The sequence below is a fragment of the Dama dama genome, chromosome 13 (assembly GCF_033118175.1).
Source record: "Dama dama isolate Ldn47 chromosome 13, ASM3311817v1, whole genome shotgun sequence".
In the NCBI taxonomy this organism is placed as follows: Eukaryota; Metazoa; Chordata; class Mammalia; order Artiodactyla; family Cervidae; genus Dama; species Dama dama.
In genome coordinates, this window is record NC_083693.1 from 56,881,397 (window position 1) to 56,907,541 (window position 26,145).

Below are 26,145 nucleotides of genomic sequence, written 5' to 3' on the forward strand. Positions count from 1 at the left end.
TTAAAGTTTCAGGTCTTGAGTCTTTAACACAGTTTCAGTAGATTTTTGTGTATGGTATAAGGGTCCAATTCCATTCTTTTGCACGTGGATGTGTATTCAGTTTTCCCAGTACCATTTCTTGAAGATACGCTATTTTTCTACTATTTGGCTTTATTTGATTTTCTACAAGTCTTTTTTTGTGTGTGTGTGACCCCATGGACTGTAGCCCACCAGGCTCCTCTGTCCATGGGATTCTCCAGGCAAGAATACTGGAGTGGGATTTTCTACAAGTCTTGAAAAGGCCTTCTCTACTGCAAGATCATAGAACCTCATATTGTCTTTAGCACCTTATGGTTTTATTGTTTTAAATGTAAACCTTTGTCTTGCCCTCCCCCTATAGAAAAAAGAAAATTCAATATTCCCAGACTGTTTCTTGTATAACCTAACTTTTGCCTCACCTCTACCAAGACAGGCCTATTTTTTGGCTACAGGTGGTGGCACTAATGGTAAAGAACCTGCTTGCCAATGCAGGAAACACAAGAGATGCAGGTTCAATCCCTGGATTGGGAAGATCTCCTGGAGAAGGAAATGGCACTCAACTCCAGTATTCTTGCCTGGAGAATTCTATAGACAGAGGAGCCTGGCGGGCTACGACTAGTCTATGGGGTCGCAAAGAGTCAGACACAACTGAGCGCACACACACAACAAAATACACAAAAGGGAGACTGAACAATATAAGGAATTTATTATAAAAGAAAAAGTCCAAAGGTATAGCAGTTCCAGGATTGGTTAATTCAGGAGCACCATTCAGGTGCTTTCTGTCTGCACCTGCTATCCTCGATAATGACAGCTTTCATCTCCATGCTTGTCCTTTCATGATCATCATGTGAAAGAAGAGGTAAGAGATACACTAGATGAACACTGACCTCAACCCACAGAAGCTTACGGGCCCATGAATACTGGTGTGACTATCGATTCATCCACCCCTCTGCCCTTGGGGAAGACTAAAAGTAAGGGGGAAAAGTACAGATGTTAGAATCTTCACCAGCACTTCCACATATGGAGAGAGAAACGGAAAGTCATGACTAACTGGAGTAAGTATAACAATTCCTTCCTCAAATACCTATTATTCTTTGGCTCTGGAGTCACTGAATTCACATCTGTATCCCACTTTGTCTAGATCTATATTTTACTTTATTATATTAATGGAGCTTTCAAGAACTGAATTCTATTAAAGTAAAATAAAGTTTTAAAGCAATTTAGGCAGTTAAATATATATCACACACAACACACAATGTATATAATGAAATCCTTATACATGCATAGAAACTCTTAATAGAAATAAATTATAAGCAATAAGATAAAGTTTAAAATTTAGTGTACTATTTGCTTTTTTAATAACAAATTCATAAACCAAAATTTGTTCATTTTTACACAAATGATTCTGATTGGTGCATACTTTTCTTTATGCTAATTTACCAAACCCTGAGTTTTGCTTCTCCATTTCTGGTTAAATACGTATCACTCTAAGCAAATAAAAATGTTTAAATAAGGGTCCTGCATTGGTGTTTAGTTATTTGAAATTAGATTTTCATTCTAAATAGTTTCAGTAAAGTGTATGTTATAGTAGAATGTCTCTACTTGCTTTAAGGTCTGTCTTAAATTGATAAAATACAACCTTCCTCTGCTTAAGCGTGCATCTTTCATTATACAAGTTAGCAAATAGCTTATATCAGTACAAATGTCCAACAATGTAATCATTGCCTTCTGAAATATTTTATACAGGAATAATTTATCTCTTTACACTAGTAAAGCCTTGCATTTCAGTAGGTTCTATAGCTTCTGTATCATCACTTGAAATTTACCTAAAAGGAAAACATGAAAATCATTTTGATTTCAGGTAAAAGGTAAACATGTCTAAACATCCATTTTCTGCTCTATTTATTAAGTTGTTTCAATCAAGAAACTTGCTATATCAAATGACTTTTCACACTTCACACTATTTGATAAAGTCAATTTCATTTTTATCATGATTATCCGGTTTGTGAATGAATGCCTTTGTTTCTCTGATTTCTATATTTTAGGTATTTCATTGCTAGTTACTATGAATAGAAAGGAAATAGAGTGATGCTCAATCCAATTTTATTCTTGGTTAGTAGCTGTGGCAAAGAGATTTTTGAAAAGGAGTTTAGTGATAAAAGACTAGTTGGCTTTATCTAGCTTTATATAATAGATATATTTGAGAAAATTTTTAAAAAATCTTCAACATTATAAGGAAATTTGCTATCTTAAAATTTTCCTTTAAAAATTGAGTCACCCTTTAAGTTGTCTTATAAATTTACATTTCCTTAACACATTTTCTTAAATCATGGTCTCTCATGAATTTTAAAATCATTGACTATAAATATAAGTATGCTACATATAACTACATTAAATGTTAAAATTGACAAAAGTAAAATGAAATGGTTTTGGCATTTTAAATGTCCTCTAAGTAACAAAAACAAGAAACAAACAAAAAGAACACCAGACCTGATAAATAACTGCTAAAAACATTTGTTAAGAAATATGAAGTCAACTTACAGGCAGGCATTGAAGATACTTCAGCTGTTACAATACTTTTTATCCCCAAGTTTGACAAGCCACCTCTGATTAAGCCACATGTAAAAGCTAAATACTAAAAGGAACAAAAGTGTGAAAAGTATTAAGGGTTTACTAAGACAGTAAAGGTATTGATAAATATCACATTTAGTTAAACCTTGATGTTAATAAGTCACTTATTTGGAAAAGCTATGTAATAATTTTTCAAACTATCAAGAATTCTTGCTATTAGATTTCCCAGCTCCTTGGCAACTAAACATGGACACATGACTTAAGCTCAGTCAACTCACTGGCCCAGTCCATGACCCTGAATCTACGATGAGTGACAGAAAAAGCTGGAAACAGGTTAGAATTTGTTCTAGAGACAGCAAAGGTGGTTTGTGTCTACTGTCAGTGCTGCTTGAAGGATTCTAACTAGACTCTCCTTGTGCAACGATCTGGCTGCTTTAACTTCCCATGGTGTCTTTTTTTTCCTTCTTTAATTTTGGCCACACCATGTTGCATGGCTTGTGGGATCACAGTTCCCTGACCAGGGACTGAACCTCGGCCACAGCAAATCCTAACTACTAAACCACCAGGAGATTCCCCTTCCCTGGTCCTTGCCTGTTTTCTGAGCCTTCCCATCAGTTCTGTAAGCTAACTAACATGATTCCATGCAATCAAAATTGGTTTCTGAAGTCAAGAATCTTGTTCAAGACTTATAGCCTGCCACAACAAAGACTTAACCAGTTTAAAGGATCAAAGTGCCAATGTTGAGAAACTCTGTTAAGGAAACAAGCAAATGGGACTAAGCCATAGCAGAGACAGCACAAAAAGAGAACCAAAAATCAAATAGTCCAAGGTATCATCTACATTTTTGAGTTGCATGATATTCAACAATATGTATGAATAATATAAAAATTATTTTATAATATACATAAATTGGTACTGATAGGTAATCAGATATAGAATCATGAAATTATAAACTGGGAGAGAACTTAAGAGATTGTTTATAATATACTGTTACAATCAATTTTATTAATAAGGAAACTAAGGTCCAGAGGGGATCTATAAGTTGTGGAGTTAGCTTAAAATCTAGATTTATTTGGTCCCAAGTTCATACTCTTCCCACTACACCAAACTGCCTTTGTGTTAGATTAATTTAGGTGTGGACAAATTATACAAATAAAAAGCAGCTTTTACATACTGCCCAATGTATTTTAATCTGTAATACATCTGGCCTATTTATTGATTCCTACTTGAGACTGAAAAAATAATACATGAAACCCTGAAATGCAGATATACTTAATACAAGACATATATTCTTAGAAACAAATATTAACTATATTAAAAATTTTTTTAATTTACTGACAGAGATTGTAAATATGAACTCTTGAGTTGAATAATTTTGTATAGCTAATACCAGTTTTTTAAGCTTGAGTATTTTTTCTGATGTATCCATACTATATTTGAGTACTATCTCATCATTAATCTACATTTTTAATGACATTTAAACGATAGTGTTTCTTGAATTGGTCATCATAAGCCTACTTAGTTACAAGTTAATATAAACTATTTCAATATGATAAATATCTTTGTATTTCGTAGAGAAATGTTTAGGCAAAAGGAACAATTTTAAAACATTTTGAATTCAAGTCTACTGTGATTAGCATTGTACTTTTCCCTACATTTCTACTTGTTTCATAATAAAAATGGAATTTTTTTTTTAATAAAAAAACCAATCTTTTATTCCATTAAGTACCTTTGATGCATGTTCTAAATACTGTTTTCCTGCAGACATTTGAGTAAGCAGGCGAAATTTGTTGTCCTGAAGTACATAGATGCCCTGTCCCGAAAACAGAAAGACATCCAAAGTCAATGTAATCTGTACTCTTCCCTTCAAAACAATTTAAGAATTTTTAAAAGTTATTAAAACTTTCCCTTCCATTGGTCAAATTTTCTTTTTTTTTTTTTCAATTAGCAATAATCGCGCCTCAGATAAACCTCATTGGCTATGATACTGCCACTGCGCAAAGCTGGTCAAATTTTCTTTATACAAAGAAGTTTTGCAGTGTTCAAGTTGAAGAGCTGTTCATCATTTATAACACTAATATTTACTGAATGCTTTAAAGATACTGAAGATACAATGATACATAAAACAGTTCCTATCCTTAAAGAATTCAGTCTAGTGTGAAAGAATCAAAAATACATTCTAGGTGAAATTAGCAGCTATATCTAATTAACTCATACCTAGAAAGCCAATAATCAGTGTCACTTTTTCACATAAGCATTTCAAGTACTTTTAGGTTAAGGCTGATGTTATCTGTAAAAATGAATTCTACTGGTAGCTAAGAGATAACATTATTTTCATTTTGTATACTTTAGTAAATGCCAAATATATTCTAAATATCTCCTAAAATTTTATAAGTCAATTTTTGCATAATCTCTCATGCAACCTATTAACTTTTTTTTTTCCTATTAACTTTTATATTAACAAAATATTTTAAGAAAAAAATACAATGGCAACTGAACAGGCAAGAATTACAATGAGACTTCAGGAATTATTTGAAAGACAGAAATGTGATATATCTATGGTTCTGCATATTACCACCACTAAGTAAGAATAATGAAAGAACCAAGTCCTAAAACTTATCATTCTGATATTTGCTACTTTTTAAAACTTAAAATTTTATTGAGAGAAAGGGACAGCTGTCATTACAGATAACTGCTCTTGTCTTTATTCACTATACCCTATTAGAGAAAAAAAAGTAATGATGTATTAATAACATAGAAACATTCCTCAGTTTCTGAGAAATTAAGTTTTATATAACAAGTTACTAAAATAGGACATTTATATTAATATAAAGGACTTTAAAAAATAGGCCTTAATTTATCTAAATACCTGATGATTTGTCCTTAAATTGTCGATTTGCTTCTTGAATACTGTAGTCCAAAAATCTTTACAAATGAACTTCATGATATCTAACTCATCCTTGAACCTTGCAGTATCTTTTGTAAACCTAAAAAGATCAACTAGAAGTAATACAGTACTTTTCATCCAGAGAAAGGAGGGACAAATTATTCACTAATTTCCAAATGCCACAATAGCACTGAACATTTACTGACAGTCATAAAGTGATAAGCACCAAGCAACGTAGTTCCCATTTCAGTGAATTCACATGCTGTTATATAATGATGGGGCTAAAATTAGTCTTAACAGTAAACAATTTTAGGTACAGCTGACACATTTTTTTAAAAAAAAAGCTGAGCATGATCATGGTACTGTTATATAAAATATGAAAGAGAGAGGTCGCTCAGTTGTGTCCGACTCCTTGTGATCCATGGTGTAGCCTGCCAGGCTCCTCTGTCCATGGGATATTCCAGGCAGGAACACTGGAGTGGGTTGCCATTTCCTTCTCCAGGGGATCTTCCCAATCCAGGGATCAAATCCAGATCTCCTGCATTGCAGGTGGATTCTTTACCACCTGAGCCATGAGGGAAGATCAGGAAAATATAACAGAGTTCAGTTATTTCAGATAGTGAGAAAGGAATACTAAAAGAAATTGATCTGTAAGTTTGAAGATGATCACATGCATAAACAGACTCTTAAGGTACACATTTAAACCATATTCCATTTAGGATAAAGAACCTACTAGAGCTTAAGTAGGAAATGCAACAAGATTTTAGATAGTTGTTTCAGCACATCAAAGTTTTCAGGAAAAAAATTTTAAACAAATACTTATTTTCTTCAAATTTTGAAACATGAAAGTTGGATAACTGAGTTAAAAATAGCATCAGACCTAAAAAGAAATTTCAATCTGTGAATAAAGAACAGAGAATAAATAAAATTTAGGAATTAAAATGAAAGTATCTCAAGTTTTATGCAATCTTTCGAAATGGATCATCTTTGTTCATAACCTACCTGGAAGAAAATTTTCAAATCCATACTGCTCACCTTTCTATCAATCCTTGTCCCACTCGAAACCCCATGTTTTCCAGTTTAGTTATACAGCGTCCATTTTCCTATTTAAAAAAATAATAGTTTTGAATAATTTTAGAATACCAGAATGTAAATATTTCACTGAACATTGTGAGAAAAAGTGAATTACAGGTCATATTTGAATTTTCTTAATAATTTTCATAAGGCAATAAGATAAACAGAACTGTTACTACTTTTCAGAAATGCCAAAGCCTCTTCCCAATTACTCTTCCTGCTTTCCCTGGCTTTTTCCATTTTCAACTATTCTTTCCGTTATAAAATTGAGGTCAAGGTATCGCTTTTGACTTTTTTCTGTCGTTCCCTTTGTGCTGTCACTAAGTTCTAAGTTCTGCTTCAAAATGTCTCTTAAGAGTCACCCAAGCTTTCCATTTCCCAGTATATCTTAGTTGGTGACCCCACCATCCTATTTCTGGAATCATGCAATTGCCTCACTCTTCCTTTGACAATCTCATCCACTCTTAAGTCTTTAAATAACACCTATGTCAAAGACTCTCAAAATCCTCTGGATGACCTACAGAGCCCTATACAATCCAGACTCCTGTGCCTCTCTAACCTCACCTCCTCTTCTTCACTCACTCCATCCAGCTTCACTGATTTCCTTGCTGTCCTTAAACATGCCAGGCAGGCTCTAGGCAGCTCTCCATCTAAATAACTCACATGACCACCTCACTGGCTTTAGGTCTTCACTCATAAGTCATCATCTCAATGAGGCCAATTTCAGTCTTTTAAAACTACAGTATCATTCCACTTCAGAAACTACCTAATGATTCTCAAAGTGTGTCCCAAGACTAGCAACATCGGCATCACATGGGAACTTGCAAAAATTGCAAATTCTGTAACCCCACCCCCAATTCAGTGAATCAGAAACTGTTCGTATGGGTCAGTAACCTGTGTTTTAAGAAGCCCTCCAAAAGTGATACTGATGCTCTGATTTCTCTGCTTAATTTGTCTCCAAGGAACTTCTTTCACCATTTAACCCAATATACATGTTACTAATTTTATACTGTTCATGTTCCTCCATCCCCACCTACTAGAATACAGCAATAAGAGGGCAAGAAATTTTATATATTTTGAAGCCTTTGTCTTCCATTAACACCACAGGCCTCGTTATCTGCTGAACTTTCTTCTAAGTACTCCACTAATAGGGCTGACTACTAAATCTTTATTTTTAGTACAGATTTTAGCAGACACAGTCATCTAGCGGTCCCATTGTGTGCATGCTCAGTCATGTCCAACTCTTTGCAACCCCGCTGACTGTCACCCATCAGGCTCCTCTGTCTGGGATTCTCCAGGCAAGAATACTGGAGTGGGTTGCCATTGCCCTCCTCCAAGGGATCTTCCCAACCCAGAGATCGAACCCATGTCTCCTGCGTCTCTTGGATTGCAGGTGGATTCTTTACCACTTGGGAAGCCCCGAGGTCCCACAGGCCCCTTAAATACGGCATGTTCAAAATGATATTATCTTAGCATCCTCAGCTTGCTCTGCCTCCAAAATTCTTTAACCTCACTAATGGCACCACCGTCTATCTAGTTAGCGTAACAACCAGAAAACTTCCATTTCCTTCACCTCTGTGCTGCCAAGCCTACATACACACTGCAGTCCTGTGGAGCCTATCATCTACATGCTTCCCCAAGTCCATCTTCTCTCTCCTGACTGCTTAAATTAGCTCTTAACCTTTCTCTCCTGGTCTTCAGTTAGAACCTCCTAACTGACCTCCTTGTCTCTAGTTTTTTCTCTTTTGATTTATTTTCTGTATTTATGCTATCGACTTTCTAAAAACCAAATTGTGTTGTTTCTCCACTGGACCATAGAGCACCACTCTGTTCATTTCCACACCCGTTTCCAAACATGCTCAGGTAGAATGACCTGTAAATCATGATGCTCTTTGTAGAATCACCCAGGAATATATTGATAAGCAGGAAATATGCTTACATGCAGACATTCTCAAATCTTAACTATGAATCACATGAACTCTTGAATTAAGCCCTAGGAAAACCTTCTGATGTTACCACATGTTCATTCACTTTGGCATCTGTGAGTGCTCACTAGTAAGTACCAAATTTTTAAGAAAAACTTAGGAATATTTTATCCATTAATGTAAAAAAAATTATTCCCAATAAATTGCTAAATGTCCAGTTATTCAATTATTAGATTTAATACCTCTTTGGTGCAGTTGGAAAATTATTGAAGTGTGAGAACATTAGTCTTTTCCTTGATTTCACTTAAACTTATGACTTCACGTCTAAAAAGATATATAAAGGCCATTTCTGAATGATAGAATTATGTCTTTCTTTTACATTTTTTTATTATGAAAAATTTGAAGCACACACAAAGTAGAGACGTTACCAAACCCTCACACACCAAGATGCCAGTATGGATTCTAATCATCAAGCCTACTACATAACTTTTTAAAAATCCTTTTTGCTTATATGCACTTAAAATTTTTTCCCCACCAGACACAACTGCAATAGGAAAAGAAAGTTATTTTTAATGATTCAAAACTTTTGGATTTCCTTTCTCTTATAGGACTAGCACATCTCTCAAAATTATCAGTCACGATTAGAACAACCGTTTTGTTTTATTTTGGCTAACCCATTGGGGGGGGGACATTTTTAAAAAAGGTTTTCCTGGGCAAGAGCTGAAAGAGGGAAAGAAAGTAGAAGAGAGTAGAATCAAGCAAGCTGATGCATGTGTGGTGGGGCAGGGAGCAGGGATTTTATGATAATAGAGTAAAAGAGATGTGTTACTAATTATTCTCTGGGGAAAAGGATTTAAGGAATGCTAACTCTACACAAACACAAATGTCTGCTACTCAGCACTAGCACTCAGCACAGATGCTAAACATTAACTACTGGTTGTTAATGATGTTAAAGTCAAAAGTTTGTAATTTGGAAAAAATCTCTTATTACTGATGAATCTGAATAATAGACTTTGTGGGATTCCCTGGTGGTTCTGTGGTTAGGACTCACTGCCGCGGGCGTGAGTTCAATCTAGGAACTAAGATCTTGCATGCTGCAAGGTGTGGCCAAAAAAAAAAAAAAGATAAAATTTGCTTTATTTCCAATACTCTTCCTGATATCTTCCTCTTAATATCTCTAATGCATAATTAATACCATAGATTGACTGTATCTCCCCAAAATTTGTATGTTGAAATACCAACCCCCAGATGGTATTAGGAGGTAGGGGCCTTGGGAGATGATTCTGTCTTGAGGGTGGAGCCCTCAAGAAAAGCATTACTGCCCTTATAAAAGATACCTCAGAGAGCTAGTTAGTCCCCTTCTACCATGTGAGCACACAGCCAAAACACCACTATCTATAAACCAGGAAGCAGCTTTCACCAGACACTGAATTTTCTGGTGCCTTGACTGTACTTCCCAGCCTTCAGAACTGTGAGAAATGAATTTCTGTTGTTTATAAATCACTCTGGCATCTTTGTTGCAGCCCCCTAAAACAGACAGTATCCTTCTTACAGTTCACAAACTGACAGCCACTCTTCCTGGACGTCCTAAGGTACCACAAATTCAACCAATCCAAAATAATTCAGTATCTTCGCCTCTTCTTTATTCCTTCTCCGTCCAACCCAGCAGCTCAAGCTAAACACCTGGGGATACTTTTCAATTCTCATTCCTATACCTTATCACGTCTTAGAGATTCGGCCTCCTATCTCTCAAACCGTTCTCTCCTCTTCTCTTTATCCAGATCTTCATCATCTCCTGCCTGGACTCCTACAATAAGGAAGCTTCTCACTACAAGAGCTTCCCTCTCCAGTCCAAAGAATACTTTCGTCTTTCTGAAATGCAAATGGACTGTGTCATTCTTTTTAAAAATCCTCCACTGAGAAGGTCCATGTTTTTAATCATACAAGGCTCTTTCTAGCTTCAGCTTTCAATACTTTTCACTCTCCACCTATTCAATCTAGTCACAGTGAATGCTCAGGCATATTTAAATACTCTACACCTTTCATTCCACTATGACTTTACCTTTGCCTAGGATGCTTGACCTGCCCTTAATTTCTACCCCTCTTTATCAACAGCATTATAGAAACTAGAGCTTCTGACCTGAGCATGACTTTAGAATACTTTATTTATGAAATCCTACAACTCCATTATTTCATACCACCAAATACTGTTAACTATTCACTGAACCACATTCCCCAATGACTCTGAGGCAGGGACTTCATCTTATTAATCTAACAGTGTCAGGCCCACAATACACTTAACATATTTTCTAAATGAATCAATTAGTGAATGAAGACTCACATACATTAGAAGTAACCTCCAGGAGGATGGGGCCATTGTTTGCTTCTTCATTACTATATCCCCAGCGACCAGCTCTGACATATAATGCACACTAAATTTTTTTACATTGTGTTTCCTAATCATAGTAACACATGCAAAGTTTCCTTTGCTTCGACCTCAAATCTCATTAACGTTCTTTCTCTGAGTTTCCTGGAGTGTTAGTGAGGGTTAGGGATGTGGAGGGAGGGACAGGATTCTCAGGCTAGGAGAGATCTGTCCAGTGGACAACTGGGAAGTGCTGTTAGTGACACTGTAATTAAGTAGGGGTGCCAAAATCAGCAGTTAACTCTTTCGCAAATCAGGGCAGGGACAACACATGGAAGGGACAAAACTAAGAAAATCTGTGGCCTGCCAGACACAGATACGGGACTGGACAAAAAGGTGTCACAGAGTAGAAGATACGAAAGAGACAAGAATGCAAGACTGGACAGCTGACAGGTTCTAAGGCTTAGGATACCTGAAAGTGTACCAATTCGTCTACACTTCGGGAGGCGACGAGTGGCATGCGATGGGACAGGGGGTGAAGGAAAGAACTGAGTGGAAACAAGCAGTGTCAGGGCGTGTGGCAGCACTCACCACCTCCCCCTGCTCCGCGGACTTGTACACTCCAGACACCATCTCGTTATGCAGAAGCAAAAACAACGCCTCGTCCGCCATTTCCTGCTTATTCCTCCAAGCTCGGGGTTTCGGCTCCCGTTTGGGTCCGGCTTGGGGATTCTGGATAGCGCCCCAACTGCTTGGACAAGCTACGCGGCTGGCTCAGTCCGCGGCCGGGCCCTCGTTGCTAGGAGACCGAGGAATCCACTCAGCTTCCTGAAGGCTGGTAATGGAGTGAGTCTGGTCCCGGGGCGAGCTCACCCCAGGGCCACTCGGCCCTGCGGCTGAACGGGAGAGTCTGACAGCAACGGGAACCAAACCCAGCCCGGGGAGACCCGATCCGGCCCCTAGGCGGGGAGGTGAAAACACAACATCCGGTCCCCTCTACCCCGGCGTTCCGCCAGCTCTATGGTCACAGAGTTCCTTCCCCGGGGTGAACTGCTGGCGCCGATAGGAAGAAGGATTTTTCGTGTGCTAAGTGGCAAAGTTGGTAAGAGAAGAGAAGAGCTCCCGCTGCCATCTCTGTTAATTTGTTATGTTAGGCACAACAATGTCTAACAGCTTCATTAAAAGCTTCCACTTCTGCTATATGTTCCTAAATATGAAAAGTTGTAAGGAGTGAATAAATCGTCAGTTTTCAGGCTATAAATTTTAGGTTGGTGATGGGCAGGGAAGCCTGACGTGCGGCAGTGCATGGGGGTCGCAGAGTCAGACACAACTGAGGACTGAACTGAACTGATAAATTTTAGGTATATTGAGAAATCATCCCAATCCATTTTGGATAAGCCTAGGTGTAAGATTTAGAGCCATTTTGGCCGCCAGGAAGTTTACTGGAAGTAAGGGACAAGAAAGGGAAATTTGAATCAGAAAATGCAAATAAAAGACTTCAGAAATGCGACTGAAGGGATGGAGTTCATATAAGAATCTATGGCGGATGTGGGACAACTGCTGCAGACGTGCAAATACAAATGTTAGACCATATATACATTTTAAATTTGGCAAACTTTGTCTTAAACGTGTTGCTGCGCCTATGATTAGTTCTTTTCTTAGTAACTTACAGAAAAGATTTTTTGCCCAATGAAGTCATTGCTTCCCTCAAAGTGCTGAGTTTCTCAAATTGTTAACCTTTCAACTCTTCATATCCTTTCACAAAATTTAAGACCATGTACCATAATTGGAATAGAGGCGGGTTTGTTTTGTTTTAAAACAAGTCCATTCTAACGTTTCAATCAGTTTGTTCAACCACACAAAAAATCAAGCATATGTTTCAACAAACCCTTTGAAAATAGACTAATTTTGAAGAGTATTTTGTAATCTTAATCTTGATTTTTCCAGCACTAAAATCTCCCATTTGTGAAATCAGGTCCTTTATGTCCCAATTGTATTCTCCCTTGTCACCACCAGCAAGGTCAAAGATTAGGAAAAAAATTGGTGTCTTACTAAGGTCTATTTCCTAAACCACAATAACGGTGTCTTCGGATATTTCGGCGACTGGAGGGGAAACTAATATTTATTGAGCATTACTAAATGTTGGACGTGGCATTCTACTGATTATCCCCCGTAAATGAGACTGTTAAATTTCCCAAGGATGTTAGTAATAGAGTCTAAGGAAGTAGGACTAGATCCTACCTTTTTGGCTGACTCTAAAAGCATCTTCCCATGGAAACACTGTTACACTTCATGGCACTATTACCACACTCAGATTCCAAGTACTGTCTACTACACAGGATTGTGGTAAGGATCCATGAGACTAAGCATGCTGACAGTCAGTTCAGTTCAGTTGCTCAGTTGTGTCTGACTCTTTGCAACCCCATGGACTGCAGCACGCCAGGCCTCCCTGTCCATCACCAACTCAAGGAGTTTACTCAAACTCATGTCCATCGAGTTGGTGAAGCCATCCAACCATCTCCTCTGCCTTCAATTTTTCCCAGCATCAGGATCTTTTCAAATGATTCAGTTATTTGCATCAGGTGGCCATAGTATTGGAGTTTCAGCTTCAGCATCAGTCCTTCCAATGAATATTCAGGACTGATTTCCTTTAGGATGGACTGGTTGGATCTCCTTGCTGTCCAAGGGACTGAGTCTTCTCCAACACAACAGTTCAAAAGTATCAATTCTTCTGTGCTCAGCTTTCTTTATAGTTCCAAATCCATACATGACTATTAGAAAAACCATAGCCTTGACTAGATGGACCTTTGTTGGGAAAGTAGTGTGTCTGCTTTTTAATAAACTGTCTAGATTGGTCATAACTTTTCTTCCAAGGAGCAACCGTCTTTTAACTTCATGGCTGCAGTCACCATCTGCAGTGATTGCTCACAATCAGAACCATGTAATTTTTTCCCCCCATACAACAGCTGCAAGCAGAATTTTGGTTCTCCAACCAGGGATCAAACCTGAGCCCCCTGCAGTGGAAGTTTAGGAGTCTTAACCACTGCACCACCAAAGAAGTCCCAGAATCATTTAATTACTTATCAAGACTCATCCTTCTTGGCTTCCCAGGTGGTGCTAGTGGTAAAGAAACTGCCTGCCAATGCAGGAGATCCCTGGATCAGGAAGACTCCCTGGAGGAGGGAACGGCAATTCACTCCAGTATTCTTGCCTGGAGATTCTCATGGACAGAGGGGCCTAGGGCTATAGGCCATAGCGTTGCAAAGGCACGACTGAGCACACACGCATCCTTCTTACCCAGCTTTACATTTTCTTTTTTTGTATAGCACTTAACCCATTTCTACCACATTTTATAATTTACTTATGCTTTTGTCTGTCTCCTCATTCGTCCCATCACCAAGCTCCTTGTGGGCAGATATCTGTATTGTACAGTGACTAGCCAAGTGCACATAGTAGGCATTTCATAAATATCTGTTAAATGCATAAAGTACAGGAAGCATTTTGCTCCCTGAAAAGCCTACAGACTTCGTGGAAGCAGGAACCACAGCTATCTTGTTCCAGGATTTTTCCAGAGTCCAGATTAACAGATCAAGAACTTTTAAGGATTGTTGGATGAATTTAATGGTAACTCGGATTAAATACTGCTGGCCTGCTAAGCTTAGTGCACGATGCCTAGCTAACGAGTGAAGGATGAGAACATAAAGATTATCCATAACATTGTTCTTCAGAACCCATTTTGAACCAACCAGCTGCAACCTAGGTATAGAGGCTAATACCCGTTATCGTCGCTTTCTTTCTTTTTTTTTAGTATAACCCTGCACATGATCTCATCATTTTTTTGTAGTACAATCTGGCACTGGTCTGATCATAAGGTGATTCTGGACCGGCGTGACCTAGGACAGTTACATTATCTCCAGATTCAATTTCCTTATCAGTAGTAACAAGCCTGAGTAACAAGTTTATTCAAGCCTTTGGCTCGTGGGGGATAATGCACGTAAAGTGTTTCACAGAGTACAAAATAATTGTTAGCTATTAGGAGGAATGACTTTTCCTCTTCACTCGCTTCCCTCCGCTTTTCTAAGGTTTAACCTAATCAAGAGAAGTCTGCGCCCCGCCCACCGCCTCTCTGGGCATGCGCACCAACGGAATGGCCGCACCCTGTCCTAATCAAATCATTTACCGGGGGAAGACGGGGAAATAGACTCGTCTGAACCCTACTCTGAGGGGATCAGGTGGTAAAACGATAAGAGGCACGTCATCTACAGGTTAAAAGGACCAGGAAGACTCCGCTCTCCTCACCAGAAGAGGTGGGCCGCGAACCCACGCCTCCGAGGACCCAAGTAGTCTCAAACCCGCCCCGGCTCTGCGCTAGAAGCGGAGCCCAGCCACCCGCAGCTAACTGGGGAGGGAGGGGACCCCTGCCTGACTTTTCATTGGCCCAGAGTCACAAAGGCCGGCAGTTTCTCCCCCTTCCGGTTGCTGAGTGGTTGAGGCCGAAATACAACTCCTTTTGCCATTGGCTGAGCCCAGCTGTCAGTCCTCTGGCGTCTTGCGGCGCGACACAGGCAAGCGCGGCCTATAGAGCAGTCTCGAAGCCTGCTGCAGGGAGAAGATGGCGGTCGCAGTGAGAACTTTGCAGGAGCAGCTAGAAAAGGCCAAAGAGAGCCTAAAGAATGTGGATGAGAATATTCGCAAGCTCACCGGGCGGGATCCGAATGACGTGAGGTAAGGAGTGGATGGGGGATGCTGGTTCCCAGAGGCGGCCGTGAAGCCGGGGTGAATTGGGGGCGGGGAGGGCGGTCAGCCCTGAGAAGACTGGAACATCGAGGCCTGTTCCCGGGCAGCCGTGGGACCCTGTTCTCTGTGAGGTGGGAATTTCCAAGGCCTTCAGCGTTAAGTCCTGGGTGCGTGAGGAAAGAGAGCGGAGCCTGGGTGCACCGGGATGGCCTCCCGTCCTGTGGGAAGGCCGGGACTGCTGATTCCCGCCCTCGGCTCGGCAGGCCCGGAACTGCAGCACAAAGCCTTCCTCCTTCCCGGGCTACCCGATTCAGGGTTGGCCCTGGGACCCTCCGGGGACGCGGTCCGCCGCCCCACCCTCCGGCTCTTGCCCACGTGCAACTTTCTTTGGGTTGGTGAAATTGGAACCTGACTCAGGTCTGTTAACGTGTAGTGGTGTTGAGAGAAATACATTTCTGTGAAACTGATCTTGGGAAAACGAGGCAGTTAGTAAAGTGCCACTTGCCGTGTTTCAAACACGTGGATTTGAAACCTTTTTCTTAGAACTTTTCTGTTTATTTTCTCTTGATGGTGAACCGCACCCGTTGAAGTGTTTGGTGCTGTTAGAAACGATTGTTGCACTGATTTGTAAATATTTTGTAGGCCCATCCAAGCCAGATTGCTCGCCCTTTCTGGTCCTGGTGGAGGTAGAGGACGTGGTAGTTTATTGCTGAGGTAAGATTTCCTTAAAATTTAATACATTGGTACTGTACTAAATTAATGAATCGGTTTAAACAAATTTCGTGCTAGAGTTAGTGTTAAGGAAAGTGGTTTGTTTGAAGCTGTGATTAGCTGTAGTTTTCTCTATAGTTAATTTCATTTACATTTACAGCTAGAGATTGAAGAATATAGTAAGTATATCAGTTATGTGCAAACTTAATTTATTCTCATAGAGCTAAGAGAAATGCTATAAAAACATCCATCTTGAAGTAAATGTCCATTTGAGGTTACTTTATTTGGAAGAGGAGTTTTTAATAATTGCAACTAAATTATCTTCTTAAGTAGAAATAACCATTTTTCTTAATTTTCATGTGCTTTATGTTGGACATTTTTATTGCAGGCGTGGATTCTCAGATAGTGGAGGAGGACCCCCAGCCAAACAGAGAGACCTTGAAGGGGCAGTCAGTAGGTATGTTGGAGGACATGATTCTGGAAGCATACTTTATTTTATGAGGTAGACTATAAGTACTTAATATTGTTGGATTGAGTTGTATTAGAATTGAGTAGTATCACTTACTCTGAGTCTTTCACTTGGTATTTGACTGAACTGAGACAGCCAGTATCCCTGAAAACTCAGTTCTTCATGGCAGTAACAGAAATCTTAGCACATGGAGAAGGAAATGGCAACCCACTCCAGTATTCTTGCCTGGAAAAGTCCATGGACAGAGGAACCTGGCAGGCTGCAGTCCATGGGGTTACATGACTGAGCACGCATGCAGGATAGATATTGGAGGGAGATGGGTTGGTAGCAGTAAACTGATAGAACTAAAAAAGAATGAAAGCACAGTAAAGGTCAGGAGAAAAATAAGATTGAGGAAATAGTCAGTTTGTGTTACTTTCCTGTCTTACACTACAAAAGCTTAACTGGATTGAGAGCTCTAGGAAATCAAAGTTTGAATTGGCCTTTTTAAATTCCCTTTCCTATGTCAGGCTGGGAGGGGAGCGTCGGACTCGACGAGAATCACGCCAAGAAAGCGACCCAGAGGATGATGATGTTAAGAAGGTAATTGAGATTAAAAGAACTTCATAGAGGGTGAATGTAGTATTTTCACCTTGCTACATTTAGTAGAGTGCTACTGGTATGTTAGATTACTGAGATTTCTTTTCTCCTGCAGCCAGCTTTGCAGTCTTCAGTTGTAGCTACCTCCAAAGAGCGCACACGGAGAGACCTTATCCAGGATCAAAATATGGATGAAAAGGGAAAGCAAAGGTATCTTGAGTATCTTTCTGGAGGAAAATAACTCTTGTTAAATAATGCAATTTTAAGAAAATTTTAGGAATTGTTCAAGTGTATACTGTGCTGCTTATAGGACATGGCAGGCTCAAATGAAGTAGAACCTTTTGAAACTGGATTTTTTCTTTTCTTTAGGAACCGGCGAATATTTGGCTTGTTGATGGGCACCCTTCAGAAATTTAAACAAGAATCCACTGTTGCTACCGAAAGGGTATTTATGCACTTTTTCTTTTGCTTCCTTTATTAAGCTGTCAAGGTAGTTAATTATGTGTTAAATGTTTTAAAAAATCTTAAGATTTAATTGCAAGATTCATAAAGTGTATTACTGATATTCCTAAGGAGGGAAAAAGATTTAATTGCCAGCCTAAAATAAAGCTAAGGAAAAACTTAAAACTTTCTCAAGTTGTTATTAACTGGTTCTTTCTGAGGTGCTGCTAAGTAACTTAGTGAACTTTTCTTTGTTGTTCATTGAGCCTAATCTGACTCAGGAGAATCTGGATTCAGGTTTTCAGCTCTATAGCAGTCTCACTTTCAGGTCTTGGCCAAGTCTCTCCATTTCTTCAGGCCTTATAGTACTTTCTTTAAAACAGCAAGTTGAACTTATTAATCATTGTAATTTATTAAGTAATTATAAATTCTAAAACACACTCAGAGGTACTCTAGAAGCAGAAGCATAAATTATATTTCCTGCTCTCCTGAGTTTATTTGTCCTATTTCTGGAAGTTTTTATTTTACTAAAGCTACAAAATTGTGTCCTTGGAGTTGAACACCAAGTTACTGCTTCTCAGGGGAGAAGGGAGATAGCAATTCAGTTACAGGAAGTTAATCAAGTTTTATTTCAGAGAGAGTGAACTAATTGTCTGTTCTAGGATATCACTTGTCTCCAGTTTTTTGCTTTGGAAAGAGTAACTGAAAATAACCTATAAAGACAGTACTCTTCTCTTTCAGGTGAACTTTTAGGTTAAGTTCTTTCATATATTGTGTTGGAATGGAATAGTAACTGATATTACAGCTGGCAGCTTTAAAATTTAGAATTTTTACATGAAAAGGCTTCAGTCCCCATTTCCTGAAAGGGAAACTGCAGTCTGCTTCAGATGCCTAGTTTGAATTAGCTGGTGTCCTGAATTGCAGATGTGACACATGTTTGTAGACATCAGTAAAATTGCAGTGTTTCACATCAGGGTGCATAATAAGCTTTTAAAGGTTATTGTTTATCCTTAGCAAAAGAGACGCCAGGAAATTGAACAAAAACTTGAAGTGCAGGCAGAAGAAGAAAGAAAACAGGTTGAAAATGAGAGGAGAGAACTGTTTGAAGAGAGACGTGCTAAACAGACAGAACTGCGACTTTTGGAACAGAAGGTTGAGCTTGCGCAGCTGGTGAGTATATTTTGGAATTCTAAGATTGGTAATCTTTCATGTTGACAAAAGCACTGACCTTTTATCTTTTCTTTAGCAAGAAGAATGGAATGAGCATAATGCCAAGATAATAAAATATATCAGAACTAAAACAAAGCCCCATTTGTTCTATATTCCTGGAAGAATGTGTCCTGCTACCCAAAAATTAATAGAGGAGTCTCAGAGAAAAATGAATGGTAAGTATAAAGAAGAGGTCCCTTGAAATTTCCTTGGTGGGTAAGGTAACAGATTCATACATATATACATGTTTGTTTCTTTCATGTAGCAGTTGCAATTCGTTAATGTTTTAGAACGATATTCTTAAGGTGCTAACATGTTTCGAGTACAGGATCATTTGTTTCATGACAGATATTAGGTACAGGAAACTTAACATATTAGGTGGTACTTAATGCATGTTTGTTTCTAAAGCATTTGTGTGAGCTGACCTCGTGTTTTGCTTGACATCCTTAGTAGCCAGGTTCAAATGCTGATGATTCAAGAAAAAGGTGAAGATTGATGTAGTCTATAGAAGAAGTATATACATGGAAGGGTAGATACTACTAAGATTGTGATTAGCTCATTTGTCTCTTTTTGGGATCAGAAAAGTTAATTCATGGTATGATACCATGAAATTGATTGTTTAAAAGAAGTTTTGTTCTTTTTCATTTAGTCTGCAGTAAAATAGCAAAAGATAGTCCTGTTTTTCCATCAATTAGATAATATGTAGTTTTGCCTGCTACTGATTTCTTAAAGTGTATAGGTTTCCAGTGGTTGTTTGCTTTTGTCATCTTATATCAATTTGGAATTACTTACTTGACATAATCAGTCTTGTCATCTCTTTACAAAAAAGACATTTAGATAAAACTCCAATGACATTCTGTGACCAGATGTCAAATTATGACTTTGAGTTTTTTAAATCTTAGTAAATTTTACACATGTAAATTTTTATTCTTTAGCTTTATTTGAAGGTAGACGCATCGAATTTGCAGAACAAATAAATAAAATGGAGGCTAGGCCTAGAAGACAATCAATGAAGGAAAAAGAACATCAGGTGGTGGTGCGTAATGAAGAACAGAAGTCGGAACAAGAAGAGGGTAAGGTGGCTCAGCGAGAGGAAGAGTTGGAGGAGACAGGTAATCAGCACAATGATGTAGAAATAGAGGAAGCAGGAGAGGAAGAGGAAAAGGAAATTGGTATAGTTCATAGTGATGCAGAGAAGGAACAGGAGGAGGAGGAACAAAAACAGGAAATGGAAGTAAAGATGGAGGAGGAAACTGAGGTAAGGGAAAGTGAGAAGCAGCAGGATAGTCAGCCTGAAGAAGTTATGGATGTGCTAGAGATGGTCGAGAGTGTCAAAAATGTAATTGCTGAGCAGGAGGTAATGGAAATCAATCAAGTTGAAAGCATAGAACCGTCAGAAAATGAAACTAGCAAAGAATTGGAGCCAGAAATGGAATTTGAAGTTGAGCCAGATAAAGAATGTAAATCTGTTTCTCCTGCAAAAGAGAATGCTAGTACTCTAGAAATGGAAAATGAGCCCGAGGAAAAAGAAGAAAAAGAATCTGAGCCCCAACCTGAGCCTATGGCTCAACCTCAGTCCCTGCCTCAGCCCCAGCCCCAGTCTCAACCTCAATCCCAGTCTCAGCCCCAACAAGTACTCCAGCCCCAGCCTCTCTCTCAGCCTGAGAATTTGCCGTTAGCTGTTTCACAGCCACCACCTCAGGTTGTTCAGGAGCAAGGGCATTTGCCACCTGAGAGGAAGGAGTTTCTTGTAGAGTCTGTAAAACTCACTGAGGTGACAGAGCCAGTCCTGACGGTACATTCAGAGAGCAAGAACAAAACCAAAACTAGGAGCAGAAGTAGAGGTCGAGCTAGAAATAAGACAAGCAAGAGTAGAAGTCGAAGCAGTAGCAGCAGTAGTTCCAGTAGCAGCTCAACCAGTAGCAGCAGCGGCAGCAGTTCCAGCAGTGGCAGCAGCAGCAGCCGCAGTAGTTCCAGTAGCAGCTCCAGTTCCAGCGGCAGCAGCAGTAGAGACAGCAGCAGCAGCACGACTAGCAGCAGTGAGAGTAGGAGTCGGAGTAGGGGCCGGGGACATAACAGGGATAGAAAGCACAGGAGGAGCGTGGATCGGAAGCGAAGGGACGCTTCAGGACTAGAAAGAAGTCACAAGTCTTCAAAAGGAGGTAGTGGTAGAGATGCGAAAGGGTCAAAGGATAAGAATTCCCGGTCTGACAGAAAGAGGTCTATATCAGAGAGTAGTCGATCAGGCAAAAGATCTTCAAGAAGTGAAAGAGACCGAAAATCAGACAGGAAAGACAAGAGGCGTTAATGGAAGAAGCCAGGCTTTCTTAGCCTATTCTTTGCAGCAGAAGATTTCTTGATGAGTTAAAAGGATTACCTTTCCTTGTAAGGAGAATGCTGCCTTAAGAATTGCATGTTGTAAAAAATTTTTTGGAAAATACAGACTGTTTGTTTACCAGACATTCTTGTACTTTTGCATAATTTTGTAAGAGTTATTTATCAAAATTATGTGAGGTTCCAAAATATGTAAAAACAATAATAATAAAAAAAGATTAACATCCCTTGTCATCTTTTTTAAATATCCTATACTCTTCAGTAAGAATCTGTATATTTTAATAGGTAAATCTTTAAGTCTGTTCCCTTCTGTATCATACATTGCTTTTGTAGAAATAAATGTGCATTTCTTTCATTAGCTTTGGGATGTCCTCGTTGACGCTTGTATAATAAATACCCTCTTGATACCATTTTCAGCTTTTATCACTAGATACTAAACGTGATTAGAATGTTTTTGAAGGTTTCCTCACATTTATTTGCCTTAGACAATTATTTTGAGTTGTCAAAGTCAGAACTTTCCGGCTCTGATGGGAACATAGTTTGTTGCCCTTCAGAATCACTTACCACATCTTTCTAATCTCTCTTGTTATTTTAATCTAAGCATTTCCCCATTTTTCCTGTTTTCTCATATTTAAACCATATATTTGGTAGATAAAACAGTATGACTGGCATTTTCTTTATGATTATGGGAGCATCTTTTGTCTCCATGGTTACTTCTGTGATACGGCATATACATCTGTTAAAGAAAATAATCACTTTCTAGGGGAGGGAGGTAGAAAAGTATATTCTAAACTTGGATTTTAAGTTTGTGGTCTTGTCTTAACTTTTGTGTTGGCCCTATCTGAAACATGCCAATATGTGTTTTCAAGAATTTTTGTTTAAGTATTTGTGTGAAAGTTTACAAAATGAAGGAACTTCATCTACACTTGAATCTGTAAGCAAGATAACACGCAAGTGGTACCAAATGATTATTTGTTGTTTTATAAATTTGTATGAATTTGGAGTATCTGTTGCCCATTACTATACATGTGCAAATAAATGTGGCTTAGACTTGTGTGACTGCTTAAGACTAGTACTTGTATTAACTTTTTGATGCTTTATACAAGAGAGCGCTTAAATTGCAGATGGTCTTTGAGTTCATAATTTTTTGTTGTGACTGTAGCTTTAGGCTTAATTTTGAATATTCATTATGCCTTTTCTTGACAAGAAAACGGTAAGAGTTAAAATGTCAACACATTTCCAGCATTGTGTAAATGATAGTGAACATGGTAAAAGACCTTTTTAAAAAATACTTTCTTGAAGCAGTTATTAAATAGTAAATGTGTAGAACTTCTCAAGCTGCAAAGCTAGATACCTGCATCCCTGGGCCAGTTGTTTCTAACAGTCACTTTACCGAGGAATTGTAATGCTTTTCAGCATACAGTATAAGCTTTATTTTCTTGTGTGCCATTATGGGAGGAAGGTTGGTAAACACTTAAAAGGGATAACCATAGGACAACCTGATTCTTTTCTTAAAGCATCCTTGTTCGATGAATCTAAAATACTTTCATGTATTACGATCTTAAACGAATTAAATGTTGTTCACTCATTTTTATCCAGAAAATTTGAACTGTTGTCATGGTGCTTATACAGAAGATTATTTTGGGATTATAATGCATAAGGAGAAAAAAGGAAAAGATCTTTGGAATATGCAGAACAATTTTATTTTGGTTAAGCTATATTGATGATGTATATAAACAAAATTCTAATTGTTAGCTTTTTAGTGATATGCATTTATAAATGAGAAAATTTCATTTTTAAAATTGGGGTTTGCTTTGTCCTTGTAAATGATACTTTAAGGAATTTATGTTTAGAGAATCGTGTAATTGGTTCCTTAAAAAGATACAAGAAATGTTAGAGTATAATAAAAGTAGTGACAGTTTCTTAGGGGAAAAAGACATACAGGAATCCTATTAGAAATTATTTTTATGGGAAAATTTAGAAGGGTAAAAGGGGTACATTTACTGACCAAGGACTGAAATTAGTTTGGAGCTCTGTTAATTAGAGACATCTAAGAAGCTGTTAAGAAAACCCTCTGCTCTAAGAGTCCAACGTTTGGTATGGCCACAGAAATTAGAAAATGGTAGTCTTCGATGAGCTGCATCCAGTCTAGGGCTTGTCTTTGCACTATCGAACTCTGGTAATTATACACATGTTTTAGAGCCAAGCACTAATGCAGCAATTGAATGAGTTCGTAGGCTGCTGAATTGACAGTTGATTACATGGGATAGTAATGTAGCCCAGTGCCCTCAGAATAGCAAGTCACTAGCATGTTTGGGGTTCAGTATCTTAACATGAGTTTTTTAGATCATTTTTTTTAAATCATTGAATAAAAGTAAAATCAGTTTCCCATCTTGAAATACTGCCATTAAAGCACTTAGCCCAGAAAACCTGATGCCTGTTTACATGTTTGGACTTTGCTTCTGTAAGAAGTCAATGGGGAGGACTGCAGCTTGGCAGACCTGAGGTAGCTGAAAATCTCAAACACTACTCTTTGTCTCACCTAGCATACTTCCCATTGCCACTTCAGGACCTTATTTAAGTTACAACACCCTTACTATCCTCTTTATTTTCTTCCATAATACTTAGTGTTATGTAGTTATATTGTACTTCGATATGTTGTATATGTCCCATTAGAATTCAAACTCCATGAGTGATTTTTTTTTTTTTTTTAATCCCATTGCTGTAATTCAGATACCTTGGATATGGCCTTGTTCGTTTTAGGCAATATCATGAATAAATTATGATGGGTAATTAATGTTTGTGTGATTTGATCTTTTTCTTTCCAGCTCACTTTGCCTCTCCTATCACATTAAAATATGCTTCTTTAAAACAATGAACTGTTTCAAATGTACCAGCCATTGTAGCTGGACCCAAGGAGACATTCTGGCTTAAGTTCTTTAGCTTTTGTTTATGGCATGTCATTAGAGAGTTTTGAACAAAGAGGTTAAATGATAGGATTTAATAGAATTACTTTGGCTACTGTGCTGAGGAAAGACTAAATGGAACCAAGGCCAGTGACAAACTGTTAAGGAGCTACTATAATTAGGCACAATGTAGTGATTTGGTGGTAGCAGTAGAAGTTGTTAGCAGATTCTGGATATATTTTTAAGATAGTTCCTTTCTTGTGGACAGTATGTTGTGAGAAGTCAGGGGTGATTAAAGATTTTACCTGCACAACTAGAAGTGGATTGCTAGTAACTGAAATGGGAGAGATCAGGATGAATAAATAGATTTGAGAATAGTGAAGGTGAGTGGGTCAGGAATTTAGTTTGAGATTCCTATTGGATATCCAAGTGACAGTATGCAGTAAAAGGAGCAAGACATTTTACTGGAAGTGAAAGTTGATTCAGGAGATGCTTTATTGGAAGTACAAATTCGAGAGTTCTGAGGGTATCCATGGTAAGATCACCAAGGGTAAGAATAGAAGAAGAGTTGTAATGAGAGTCCTGGGTGTTTCAGCTTTTAAAGAGAATGGGAAGCTAAGGAGAAAGAAAAATAGGGAAATAGAGGGGCGTTTTTGAAGTTCAGGGAAGGAAGTCTTTCCAGGAGGAAGTAATAATCATGTGCCAAGTGGTGCAAATAGGTTAATGAAGAGTAAGAACCCTTGAATTTAGCAACAGGTCACTAGTGAACTTCAGAAGAACAATTTAATAAAACAAAGCCCTAATATATATGTAGCACAGTGAAAATATATTCACTATCCTGTGGTATAGTGGAAAAGTATAAAAAAAACAACTGAGTCACTTTGCTGTACAGCAAAAATTAAACTATTAGAATAAATTTTTTAAAGAACAGATTCAGGACAGTGATGGGGTAAGAGCATGATGGAAAAGAAATGTATCATTTCCAGTTAAGGTAGTTACATTGGACCTATCTCCCCACTGAGAACTAGAAAAGCTGTGACTTATGTATGTGTATGTCTGTGTATATATATATAGAAAGAAGTATAGATATAAACATCTGAAACCTTCAGAGAACCACCAAGGTACTAAAGAATTACAGGGCCAAAATCTGAGAAAGGAAGAACAAAGAGGTGCTTGGTGTTTGAGGCTATTTTTCCCCAGGACCTATTCTGGAAGAGGCTACCAAGAAGCTGAAAAACAGATGTACAGAATCAAGTGCCAAGCAGACAAAACCTTGATTCAGTGGTCACTAAAAAGGGGAGCCCTTTTAAGCCTCCCATGCCCCAGGCTTTGATTGGGAACCCCAAGTTACTATATACTCTAGGTTGAACCAGAAGTATTAATAGACTAGTCTTCAAAGGGACTGAATGAACCTTACTGGATTATTATCTGAGATTCAGAGGAGCAAAGTTGTTTTGTATGAAGATAACATTACTGGTGTTTCAAGTTTTTGTGCAATTTTTTGTACGTGATCAAATATATTTGATCCAAGAGTAAGAGAGATAAAGACCTGGTCAAAAGACAACAGACACAAAGGTGACAGAGTCAAAGGGAATCCTGATAATATGTAATCAATCCTGAACTTTAACTGCTTAATATATACAAGGAACTAAGGGAAGATGGAGAATTTAACAGAATGGAAAATTAGTTTTAAGAAAGAGCAAAATGGAAATTCTTAGAACTGAGAAACTTTTTGAAATCAAAGAGTTCAGTAGCCAAATTTAACAATAGATAGAGACAGTCACTGAACAGTGGCTGAGGATCTCCCACAACTGAGGAAACACAATAAAGCCATAGTCTTGAACCTCAAGTGAAATAAGTAAAAAGCTATTAAGCATGGTAAAACTTTTCAAAACCAAATCCAAATGTATGGGAATTTT

The 26,145-nt window shown here is 38.3% G+C and overlaps 2 protein-coding genes and 1 pseudogene across 3 annotated transcripts; 1 reads left to right on the plus strand and 2 right to left on the minus strand.

The window, feature by feature from the left end:
- Window positions 1-702: 702 nt before the first annotated feature.
- On the minus strand, window positions 703-11,803 carry TRAPPC6B (trafficking protein particle complex subunit 6B). Of its 2 annotated transcripts, none has more exons than XM_061159200.1 (6): window positions 11,432-11,803; window positions 6,512-6,579; window positions 5,459-5,576; window positions 4,319-4,402; window positions 2,560-2,653; window positions 703-1,844 (listed from the first exon to the last, which is right to left on the minus strand). In XM_061159200.1, exons 1-6 carry the CDS (start codon window positions 11,510-11,512, stop codon window positions 1,813-1,815), a joined length of 477 nt encoding a protein of 158 aa, XP_061015183.1. In that variant the 5' UTR covers window positions 11,513-11,803; the 3' UTR covers window positions 703-1,812. The 2 variants fall into 2 exon arrangements, with proteins under 2 accessions (XP_061015183.1, XP_061015184.1); XM_061159201.1 differs by lacking the exon at window positions 11,432-11,803 and adding an exon at window positions 11,313-11,375.
- Window positions 4,463-4,594, minus strand: LOC133068732 (U4 spliceosomal RNA; annotated as a pseudogene).
- A 3,584-nt stretch (window positions 11,804-15,387) lies between the features above and the next one.
- Window positions 15,388-22,387, plus strand: PNN (pinin, desmosome associated protein). Its single transcript, XM_061159202.1, has 9 exons — window positions 15,388-15,565; window positions 16,220-16,291; window positions 16,677-16,745; window positions 17,267-17,339; window positions 17,452-17,546; window positions 17,706-17,781; window positions 18,792-18,947; window positions 19,024-19,162; window positions 19,922-22,387. Exons 1-9 carry the CDS (start codon window positions 15,453-15,455, stop codon window positions 21,292-21,294), a joined length of 2,166 nt encoding a protein of 721 aa, XP_061015185.1. The 5' UTR covers window positions 15,388-15,452; the 3' UTR covers window positions 21,295-22,387.
- Window positions 22,388-26,145: the final 3,758 nt, after the last annotated feature.